This window comes from Muntiacus reevesi, chromosome 13 (genome assembly GCF_963930625.1).
Source record: "Muntiacus reevesi chromosome 13, mMunRee1.1, whole genome shotgun sequence".
Classification (NCBI taxonomy): domain Eukaryota; kingdom Metazoa; phylum Chordata; class Mammalia; order Artiodactyla; family Cervidae; genus Muntiacus; species Muntiacus reevesi.
The window spans coordinates 8137961-8150232 of NC_089261.1; the positions used below are offsets into that span (position 1 = coordinate 8137961).

General features: G+C 46.4%; 1 protein-coding gene across 3 annotated transcripts in view; it reads right to left on the reverse strand.

The window, feature by feature from the left end:
- The window catches only part of GRK3 (G protein-coupled receptor kinase 3), a 116673-nt gene that overhangs the window by 21065 nt on the left and 83336 nt on the right, over positions 1-12272 (reverse strand). For all 3 annotated transcript variants that reach the window (XR_010658840.1, XM_065904308.1, XM_065904310.1), the window contains 3 exons: positions 10569-10699; positions 8277-8371; positions 3325-3432 (listed from right to left, as the gene is read on the reverse strand). Coding sequence is in view for 2 of the 3 variants with exons in the window: in XM_065904308.1 (XP_065760380.1) it covers positions 3325-3432; positions 8277-8371; positions 10569-10699 (334 nt within the window). In the remaining variant the exon portion in view is untranslated. The remainder of the gene's footprint in view (positions 1-3324; positions 3433-8276; positions 8372-10568; positions 10700-12272) is intronic.

Consider the following 12272-nt stretch of genomic DNA (forward strand, 5'->3'; position numbering starts at 1 on the left):
TCGCTACAAACCCTGTTTGATAAATATAGCTCTCTGTGTCTGACTCAATAAGAGACGATCGGAAATGCTTGTCGGCTCTGGGGCTCTGGGGTGTTGTGTAGAGAGGGTTTGGGCTTTCAAGTCCTGATGCGCATCTGTTTCCAATGGTTCTTGATTATTCTTTGTGAACAAAACCCAAGATTCCATTTCTATTTTGGAAAATGTTAAAGAAAATCTCCGATAGTAATGATCTCCATTCTGAGGGAGGCACATGGGGCCCGCAGATCCTGTGTGATCACAGCTGCTCCCGGACGCAGCCGCTTTAAATAGGAGATGGTAACAGGTCTGTCAACAGCTTTCGACACCAGCCAAGCCCTCATGCAACATTTGGGCTGTGTCGAAGGACGTTGTGGAAATAGGATTTGCATGTGCAGTGGTCAGATGTGGCTTTGGAATTACAGAGAGTGCGAGAGCTGAGAATTTCACCCAGATGAGTTGGGAAATTGTTCAAGACACGACAAATGATGGGGAAACATACAGAGACACACACACAAATGACACATCATATTCACAGTGAAACCGGAGCTCAGAAACAACCTGTTTATAAACACAAGTGATTAAAAAGTCTTACATCAAAAATTAATTTTAGAATACCAAAAAGACGGCATGCAACATCAAATGTGAGTTTTGAACCTAAGCCAACAGCTGCCAAAATATTTATAAACATTCTTTTTTTCCCGAGAGGAGCAAACTCAGTAACCTCAAACAGAGCTCCGCTCTCCCCAGACCACCCCCTGGGCTCTCCCCTCGTGTCTGACCATCAGTGGGGACAAGTTTAAGATCAAGGCTATGGTCACACCAATTGTTTCTCCTAACAGATATCTGAACTCTAGCTTGAGGGTCATGACCACAATTCCGCATAATTGCAACATCTTTGTACACAGATGCTCTCCCATATCTGACAGTCAGCTGAAGTGGAAGCAGTGACCCCACCCAACACATGGTCCAGGGACGCAAACACACTCTACAGTCTTGTCAGCATCCTGACGTCCAGGTTCCTGTCTCTTGTGCCCTGCGGAATCCTTCGAGGGTGTCACGACACAAAGAGAGGTGCAGAGAAATGTTTCAGCCAAGGTGATGGGGCACACTGGTCAGTGTGGGAAGTATCTGATCACAGAAAACAGAAGCGACAAGACCCTAGGTGACCCCTGGTCACCATCACTGCACAGACACGGGAAGGATGGGAAGAGACTGGTCTGCAGCAGAGTTCCTCCTCCTCGGCTGGGTGATCCTTTGTGGGGGCAGTGGGGGCGTCCTCTGCAGCACCCCTGGCCTCGACCTGCCAGATACCAGAAGGAGCCCCTCCCCTAGTTGGCACCACTAAAAAGTCCCCAAGCACTGCCAGGAGCTCGTGGGGTTGAGTACAAGCTCTGGGGAGGGTTTGGCATGGAGTCTGTTTTATTCCATGAGGACTAACGCTGCTGGAGCTTACAGTGTGGCTGCCGGAAGCACTGTGCCCAGCTCTCTGAACCTGTCCATGTGAGACGCCATTTCTAGCCGCCAACATTCTCATCTCTTCTTATCCATCCATCCCATCCCCACGACCATCCTCTGAATGTCTTCCTGTCAGCCGAGACTCCCTTCCACAGGGGTCACATCAACCGTAACGCTTTAACCAAGCCTGATCAAGGACGTCACAGAGGAAGTAGCACCTTCCAACTCAGTCCTGCAGACTTGAACCGTGACCAGGGAGGACGGAATTCACTTTTTCAGCCACAAATACACTGTTGGCATAGAGTTAACAACTGGACCCATCCTTGGATCTTATAAAAACAGGAATACATGCCAGACTATCCCTAGTCTATACGTGTGGACATTATTATAGACAGATTAACATGAGACAGAAATCAATAAACAAAGCACTAACCCAAGGCTCTGCCATATTTCACAACCGACTTTCATAACTTGAGTTCATGCACAACAGTTTTGCTGTTGTGCAGTTTTTTTAAATTGTCTCATGATTCTGTAACTGTGGCTTCTGACCTCTGACTGCTCCCCCCACAACCAGAGGAGACCCGAGTGAAGACAGCGTGTTTGAATGCACTCACCGCGCACGAAGGGACCCCCGCCAGCCGGGGAAACATCCCGGGTGGAAAGTGGTTTTCTCTGGTCTGCTTTGCAGAAACTCTCTAATTAGGTCAGCTAGTCTGATTACATGAATTAAGGCCCTCCAGGCTCCACAAACACAATAATTCAATTAAGGACCAACAGGACCTGAGTCTCTGAGCAGTAATACAATTTCAGTTCCCAAGTGAGGCGGTGAGCAATGAACAACTAGATTATCCAAGTCCTGGGGAAGCAGCCAGGGTGCCTGGAACCTAGTTTGGGGGGAAGACAGGGAATCCAGCCTCTTTCCAGATTGTGTTAAACAACATCTTATGGAAAAACATGAACAAACTTTTTGGCCAACCCAATATAAGAAGAACATGCTGTGATAATCAATAAGGTTTTCCGGGAAAAACGTGGCAAGTTAAGCAAACTACCAGGCCTGTGTGTTCATAGAGGAAATGTAACAGGGAGAATCCTGACCAGGAAGTTTTAATATAAACTGCTTTTTTGTGGTACCTCTATGAATGCAGAATAATCAAAAACACATCTTAAACACTTATGCTCTCTATTAAAATTGACTCAAGACTCTTTAAAACTAATGGAATGTTAACATAATTTGTAAATGTTCAATGTGAGAACATATCTCAAGAGCACTTTCATTCCATCCTCTTTCCACTGTGCATCATCATCTCCAGCAATTTACATCAAAGGGACAAGTATAACACAAGTGAAGGACACGGAATTGCACAATTTTATCTTTATGTTTTTAAAAACTGCAAATTTCAGTATGTTCACAAACAAATGCACACTTTTAACACAGGTTCACTTTGGGTTTTCACCCTCTTGTGTAAGAAATGCTTTAAGCTCACAAGACAATCATGAGTAATTCATTTCTAGGGAAAAGAAACTCTCCTACCCTCTTCAATTATCTATATTTAAAAATAGCACTCACTCACCAAATAAGGCTTAACAATGGAAATAGTCCAACACAGTCTTATTTTACGTCTAAACGTGTAGGAATTCCTTCCTGGAGTGGGACAAAAATACCCAAAGCTTACGGGAAGGAAACTCATTTTTACGGGCAGAAAAAGCTGTGAGCATTCCCTGGATCATTGTGTGGCTTAAAGATCGCTATGTGATCTATACAGATACTGGCGTCTAATAACACGTAAATATTTCTTATCCTGATCCAAGGGCACACCATGGTTATGGACTGAAGGGACACATGTCACTCACCCTCTCAGAAGTTTGAAAAGCATACAGCCTAGGGAGAACCAGTCGGCACTGCTGTCATAGGCGGTCCCCTTCTGCAGAACTTCGGGTGCCATGTACCCATGGGTGCCACTGGGGAGAAGAAAGGGCACGTGTGGTTACCAGCGTGTTCCTGCTGACAAACTATTCCCAGCTCATCCAGAGGTCAGGGCGCCATTCATCAAACAGCAGCAGGACAAACAAGGGGGAGGGGACACTGGTGCTTCCATCAAATATGGTTTGGCAAACATCCAATGGGAAAATGATATTTCCTTCGTTAAAATAGGAATGAATATTAATAAATTACCATATGAGATAAACGTGAGCCATGTGCATGCTCTGGGCACGCTCCACAGTCTGGGAAGGTGAGATATGAATCTTGTGAGCCCTCCCCACTACAGAAGAGGGGCAGCCAAGGCTCTCCTGCCCGCTGGAGAGCTTTTGTGTGGAGGCGTGTGGGGTGGGGAGGTGGTGATGAGCAGGTGACCACACTGCAGTGTTCTGGAGCTGGACGCGATGGGGGCAGGTTACTGCCCGTTCCCATCTATGAGGACAGGTGACCACACTGCAGTGTTCTGGACCTGGACGCGATGGGGGCAGGTTAGTGCCTGTCCCCATCTGTGAGGACAGGTGACCACGCCACAGCACTCTCGACCTGGAAGTGATGGGATCAGGCACTCCTGTGAGGCGCCACCCCCCGTGCTGAGGACTGGGGTTTGCACAGGCGTCCATGGTGGCCCTCACCCCTCCACAGTCACGGTGGTCCCCAAGTGGTGGCGGGGAAGCCGACAGGTATGGAGACAGAGAAATCCCAGGTCTGAGGAGCTGCCAACAGGTCAAAGGACCCAGCTCAGCAAATGTGCAGATGGCTTGCAGGAAGCTGAGGACAGTCACCTCGGAGGACAACCGTTTACATGTAATATGTTCTATCGGAGAATCAAAATCCTCTCCCGTCCTACAATGTGAGCACACACCATTCCAAGAGTGAGAGAAGGCTTGTGGGAAACTTTCAGAGGTGTGGGCACAAAAGGGTCCCCCAAAAGTCGTTATCTGCAGCTGTATTCCCATCTTTCATCAATTTTCTTCACTGATAGAATGGGTGATGAGGTGACACCTTCACCCCACAGAACACATGTGGGATGGGCTCAGGGCAGCGCTGGCACTTGAAAAGAACCCCTTGTGTTCTTATAAGCATTTCTAGCTTGCTTATGCTCAGTATTGGTGAGAATCTGCTCAGAAGAGTGACCCTGGAGGTCAACACTGGGACTGTGTCCTCTCAGCCTCAGAGTTCCATCTTGAAAGACTTTTCCAAACAGTGGAAACGGGCACCAGTCCATCCATCGGAAAAGCTCCGCCCCCTGCAATTCAAAGTCTGCCAGTGTGAGGTCAGCGAGCCACGCTGTGAGGACGTCAGATTTCCCTAAGGGGCACCCAAGCCATTTTCTGGGAAAGCTTAATTTCAGTGTGGCCAGGAAAACCTTGGTGGCTTTATAACCTGCGATTCTCGGGATCAAAACCCAGTCCTGGGATGGGAAGACCTTGACAAGGAGATATACACAGGGTTGAGGCATGTCATGCCTCTGGGCGGACACCACCAAAGCAGAGCTCCGGACCACCTGCCACATGGATTTCAGCCTCTGCCACTCGGCAGCACCCAAGGCTGCCTGCGCTTCCCACTGCCGGTCTGTGCTGTTCACACTGAAAGGACGCCCGAGCATTTGAAGGCATGGTGACTAGAGACCGAGGCTTGCATTCCTGAGGAACATCAGCCGGGGCTCAGCGAGTCACTGACAAGCTGCTCGACTCCACGAAGTTTTCCTGTGTTGTCTGGTGGCTGCTCCACGGGTCACTTTTAGTTTTTGAGAATCCAATTCCATCATTTAAAGGACGGAGTCGGGGTCAAGATGGGGAACTGACCACAATGCTGCTCTGCCAGCATCACATGGAGTCCTGGGATCACACCTACCACTTTGAAAAGACCCGAGAGGCCCAGTCGAGGGTGAGAGTCTGGCCACAAGCCTTCAATCTAGTATCAGGTCCGTCCTCAAAGACTTGGGGAGTTCAAACGAGTGTAGGGAGCTCAAGCCTTAGAGCCGGACAGAACTGGATTTTAATTCAAGCCCCACCATCTTCCAGGCCTGTGACTTTGTTCAAGTTCCTTAGTTTCTTGGAACTTCAGATTCCACCCCATAAAAAGTCGATGATTATACCCGTGCCCTATGCGGGCTTCTAAAGAGCCTCCTGATGGAAGTCTCGAAAGAGGAGAGTGAAAAAGTTGGCTTAAAACCCAACACTCAAAAAACAAAGATCATAGCGTCTGGTCCCATCACTTTATGGCAAATAGATGGGGAAACAATGGAAATAGTGACAGACTTTATTTTCTTAGGCTCCAAAATCACTGCAGATGATGACTGCAGCCACAAAATTAAAAGACACTTGCTCCTTGGAAGAAAAGCTATGACAAACCTAGACAGCATATAAAAAGCAGAGACATGACTTTGCTGACAAAGAACCGTCTAGTCAAAGCTGTGGTTTTTTCAATAGTCATGTAGGTATGTGAGAGCTGGACCACAAAGAAAGCTGAGCACTGAAGAATTGATGCTTTTGAACTGTGGTGTTGGAGAAGACTCTTGAGAGTCCCTTGGACTGCAAGGAGATCCAGCCAGTCCATCCTAAAGGAAATCAGTCCTGGGTGTTCACTGGAAGGACTGATGCTCAAGCTAAGGCTCCAATACTTTGGCCACCTGATGTGAAGAGCTGACTCATTTGAAAAGACCCTGATGCTGGGAACGATTGATGGCAGGAGGTGAAGGGGATGACAGAGGATGAGATGGTTGGATGGCATCACTGACTTGACGGACATGAGTTTGAGCAAGCTCTGGGAATTGGTGATGGACAGGGAATCCTGGTGTGCTGCAGTCCACGGGGTTGCGGAGTCGGACATAACTGAGTGATTGAACGGAACGGAACTGAATGAAGATACTAATAACAACATATTCAGGCCACCAGCCACGTGTTCCTGGGACAGTCAACGTTTCACTCACAGCATGAATGCTGTTCCCACACTGGTCACTTCCTGGACAGTCCCCCAGGCTGCTGTTATGGGAGCTCAGGGAGCCCGTCGGCCTCAACCCTGCTGCACCACCAGCACGTGGCACACAGCCAGCGTCAGTCAGACCCTTTACTACGTGACGGAGGTGGCTGCACCCTCACAACGGTCACGTGCAGTGAGCAGCACTGTGACGGCCTCTGCAGAAGAGAGAAATGAGGCTGGTGCCACGTGGAAGGATTCAAGCCCATATCTGTCTCGAAAGCCTCTGTTCTCTGCCTCCTCCACCTAAAAACATACTTCTTCATTGAGAGTTTATCCTTTTTAAGTAGCGACCTCACTATCGTCATTTAAACATTCAAGCTTTCCGACAGGGTTGGAAGGTTGAACCCTTTATGGATGCAGTTCAGATAACGGACAACACACCACCTTTCAGAGCTGGCGTGTGAATTACAGTAAGACGTGAGCGAGGCCCTATAAGGGAATGAGCAACCCTGCTTCTGAAAGTTAATTCCTTTGAGAGATTAACTCTTATGAGCTCTTGGGTTCATATTCAGTTGTGACTATCCTAAATTGAAGAAATTAGCATATCAAATAGCTGTGGCATTAAAAATTCAAATGACTCTCTTTAAAATGTCTGATGAACTCCCTGGGAGAGGCTGATATATCCAACCCCAGGTTCTGGCCTCATAATTGTCAAGTGCTGGCAAAATGCTAAGGCTTTTATCACCCTGTCCCACATTCTACAGGAAGGGAGAGACATCTTTACAGAGATGGCACTAATTGCCATTAATATCTGATCACAGCTTTAAATGGCAATTCTGATTTAATGCAGCCCCTCGTAAAGCAGTTTTAGAACCATTTTACTTCTAGTCTCACAAAAAAAAAAAAGGATTTATAGTTTATTTTCTGCATGGATGCATGTAACAAGACCCCTGGGAGTTACTTCAAGACCATTCAACACAGCGATGACGCACAAGATGGAATGTTAAGACATTCACTGCTAAGACTGATACACTGAAGAAGAAAATAATCAAGGGAATTTTTTCCACAAACTGCACACCTGTCCACACTTTCTACACAGATAACTGACATCAAAGAAATAGGAATGAAAACCAGCACATATTCTGTCCTGCCTCTGTTGAGCCCCGGGGCAGCCACTTCATGCCTGCTGTCACTGCAACGATCTCAGGTTCAGGCAAGTCCTTGGGACAGTGTCAGCACGTGTGGAGATGGCAGGGCCATCACCAGAAGCAGTTCAGGGTCCACCGAGGTGGGGGTAGGGATGGCCAAGGGCACGGGCTCCCGGCAGCTTCCTCTGCATGCAGGACGGATGTAATATTGAAATCTAGCAACAGGATCTGCATTAAAAGTTTGAACTGCAAGTAGATGATTCTTTTAATTAAAAAAAAAAATCCTCATTTCTTTTTAGGAAAAAAAAAAATGGAAATGTTTTGAAAAAGAAGGAGAGAGTGGATGGAGAGAGAAGCTTGACCTCTGGGCCTTCCCTGGAAAGTTCTATGTAATTGCCTGTGCCCCTTCTTTGGCATGTAAGCTGTTGGGGTCTACTGCAACTGCTGCTCTGTAGATGAAGAGAGTGAGGGTCACAGAGCAAGTGCGGACTCGGCTCTGCTGCGAAGGTCCCTCCTTCCCTCAGCCTCCCTGCCCCCAGGCAGCTAACACTGTGGGTCCCCTGCATGCCCCCAAACTGGTGAAAGCAATCACGCCACCCCACTTCTTTCCTCTCCCTCTGACCCAGCATCATCACATGTTGGAAACTACTGCTGACAAGAGAAAACTGGGAGAACAAACGACCATGTTGGGGTCTGAGTGAAAAAGTGAGTCGAACTAGGAAACGACAGTGAACAGAGTCAATGTGACTACTCACACACTCGCGTGTGGCTTCTTTTTGGAAAAATCACAGGCAAGACCGAGGTCTGATATCCTCACGTGTCCGTGCTCATCCAGGAGGATATTGGCGGGCTAAAATGAAAGAGAAGGTGATTTCTGAGAGTCCCCAAGGCGTCCCGAGGCTTGGAGAACTTCCAAAATCACAGGTACTTGCTATCATTATTTTTATCACTGTTCATTTGTACACATGAATTCTAGTAGTAATTACATCATCACCTCCAAGTGGGGCATGAGACCAGCAATGCTACCTTTCATGTTATCAGTAACTTTAGCAGGAGAGTGGCACTGAAGGATGGAGAAGATGGAACACAGGGCAGGTAACACAGGGGGTTCCCACCACAGCTCATCACTGTTCAAGTACTTCCTTTCCACAGCAAGAGCTGTGATCCCGCCAGAATGGGGTGTCTCTCCACAAAGGCAGTGAGTCCACTGGCTCCTCAGCCTCTGTGAACCACCAGGATTTTGAACCATGGAACACAGCACAGAAAGGAATCTTGTAACAATGTACAAGTGGTGACCTAGGAAATCAAAATCTTCCACGGTGCCACACTAATCCTGATAAACATTTTGGTTTATTAGGAGAGAATCTATGGAGGGCCTTACCAAATGACCAGATATGATTTTGACCACAACTCTGATGAAATGTATCCATTAAGGTTAGATTTAGTCTGTGTCATCATGGAAAATGAAACTCCCCTCCCTAATATACATTGAATTACAGTCATCTTGGTATTTTTCTGCTGGAGATCAACTATTGTTTTGCTCAAAATAAAAATAATGGCATGCCATTATAAAACTGAAGCATGAATAATCATGAGTGACTAGAATTAAGTTTGAATAGAAATTAGATAATACCACTGCCTACTAAATAGTTTAGAAAACAGAAATACCACATCAGGATGATTTGAGACCGGTTATAGATTTAAATTAAAATGTATTACAATGGCGCTTCATAGGCTTTCAGCATGTATTTTATTCTTCTGCAAAATTCACCATGAGGAAATAAAATGTCATGTGCCAACCAGGGTCTAATTATTTCTAATTTGATGAAAATACATTTTTTTCTCTTCTTTATGCTCCTATGAAGGCTATGGGAGTAATTCTTTAGCTTTGCAGGAGGCTTTGAAAGTTACAGTGTACTTTGTGGAAAAAAAATAATATGCTCAACTGTGAAATACACCATTTTGGATTCTTAGGAGGTAACCTTTTTTAGAAGCCAATCAAAACATATGAGCTCTTTAGAGAAGGGGGCATTATCGGTACACTTGATCTGGTTAACTTGCGTTCAGTTTAACAGGGAATTGGAGAGAGGAGGCAAACAGGCTTCTCTGCGGGTTTCTCATCCTCTGGAAGCTGCCATGCACATCACATTTCTTCTCACCATTATTTACACCTTTATGTGCCTGCATGATCATCTCTATAATTTGTCAAGGTCCCTTTCATCTGCTCCCCCACCTTCACGCTGCTGGCTACGTGAATATCACCTCAGAAGTGCCAAGCAAACCACCACCTCCCTCTCTCATGCAGGGTCCTGGACCAAGCAAGCATCGTGCTCTGGAATGGAAAAACTGAGAAAGCACCTGCTTCAGTCTCTTCAAGTCCAGTAAGACTTTTTAAAGGGAAGCATGGTAAAGAAGCCTCAGTGTGGCAGATGGAGGCTATGGAGTTCTGGAACCTGGAAATCTGCTACTGATTTTTTTTTTTTAAAGCAATCTCGAAATCACCTGAGGTTCAGAGGGTGGGGGAAATTCTGCGGGTTGTCAGACACCCCATTCCTACCTGATCAGCCCTGACTCTGGTGAATTAGGACTCAGTCTTTCTATGTGCAAGTTCACCAGTAGATATGTCCCACATGACATTGGTTCTCTGCTTCTTTATCTCTGTACACCTTCTGCCCTCACACAGAGCCAGGGCCAAACCAGTTGCTTGGTGAACATTAACAGAATTATGATCAATTGTAAAATGGGTGACAACAAAAAAAAACCCACCCTGCTTTTCATAATTAACTAACTAAAATATCTGAGCTGGCATATGTGCTGCACCAGGCAGGGAGGTGACAGGGACAACTGGGAAAGACTGGAGTCCTTAGAAAAGAATTCAGTGTCTGGAGGAGACCGAAATCATGAAGGTGATGTTCTGCTCAGGGCTGAGAGGAGGAAAATGATGGGATGGCATGAAAGAGGGGGAGACGTGTGGGGGACGACAACTACCACACGACACCTACTGCACATGTCGGACAGAAGGCGGGGAATCTGTCAGACCACCTTACCTTCAAGTCTCTGTACACGACAAACCGGTTGTGCATGTGTTCCAGCCCCAGGATGATTTCTGTGGCATAAAACCGCATCTCCTTCTCAGAAAACACCCCGTGCTGTGAAAGGTGATAGTGCAGGTCACCCCCTGGAATCAAAGACGCAGAATGCAATTCGGTGCGTAAATTCCAGGGAAGTAAGTCACGGGCGTCGCGCAGCATCATGATACGGTTGACAACGGCTAACTAACTTTACGCTTTGTCTACATGTATGATATAGATGTATCACTGACTTCTGTAATCTGATGAAACACTTTAAAAATCCCAGAGAAAACTAAACCACTGAGAAGACTCAGATGCGACAGTGGCCGGGACAGCATGAACCCAAGCCTCCGCTCTCGGATGGACACCACAACGCCCATGTGTACCACTGGGGGAGCGGGAGGGGGAGGAGCTGATCTTTTGATGACTACAGTCCTGTTTCCTAACTGAATCACCCTCGTAGTGAGGTAGTACGTGGCTTGGCAACTGGCTCTGTGGACAGTAAATATGGAGACAAAATAAATATACTGTTCATATTGACAGATATTTGAGAAAGCAAATACAGTAAAATTTTAACTGGTAAAACCCAGGTGGTTGGGTGTTTGGGTGTCCCCAGTAAAATCCTTTCAATGTTGCAGTACCTTTGAATTTTTCATAATAAACGGTTGGAAAAGGTCAATGATCATATGGCCTCCAGTTACAGAGAATGCCACCAACAGGGTAAGGGAATGTTCTCATAAATGATAAAGGCGGAGCCACAGCTGATTTACAGAGGTTCACGTGTGTTCAATTCCATTACCTTTGATTCCCTAAGTATCTTCCTGTTCACACACGCATATTTTTATGTAACTATTTTCGATCAGGATGTAAAAGATTTCCAGCATCGCTGAAGGCTCCCTGTGCCCACCCCAGGCAGTATTATCAGCTCACAGCCCCTCATTACAGCCAACTGGACTCTACTCTGACCTCTCCCCTCACTGATTAGCTTTGCCAGTTTTGACAGTCACACAAATCGAGTCATGCAGGAAATATGCTGCTGTGTCTGGCTGGTCTGCTCATTATTACGTCTGTGAAATTCCTTCATGCTGTTGGATGGGTCTGGTTCTAAATCAAAAACTCAAAACATAATTAAAACTTCAAGTGAACTTCAAAACAGGTACTCATTTATGGAAATATATGCTTTTCCATTTCAGCCCCTGTTACTAAAAATGCTTTGAATCACATCACGTCACTTTCTAGTGTTAGAAAACTGAGCGAGTGAGTGAGTCAAAGCGGCTCAGTGGTGTCTGACTCTTTGTGAGCCCGTGGACTGCAGCCCGCCAAACTCCTCTGTCCATGGGGATTCTCCAGGCGAGAATACTGGATTGGGTTGCCATGCCTTCCTCCAGGGGATCTTCCCAAACCCGGGATCGAACCCAGGTCTCCCGCACTGCAGGTGGATGTTTTACCATCTGAGCCACCAGGGAAGACTCTTAGAAAATTACTTTCTGGCTAAAGTTCTTCCTGCATTCTCCAGTTCATCATTGACAGTTTAAAGATTGATATATGGTGGGTCTGGACGAAAGGTACAGACTACTGGGCTAATATCTGAGCTGGCCCAGAGTCAGTCCTTCACAGTTGGTTTTTAAATACATTCCTATCTTTGGCCTATGAACCTTTAGGAGACATTTCATTCCTAAA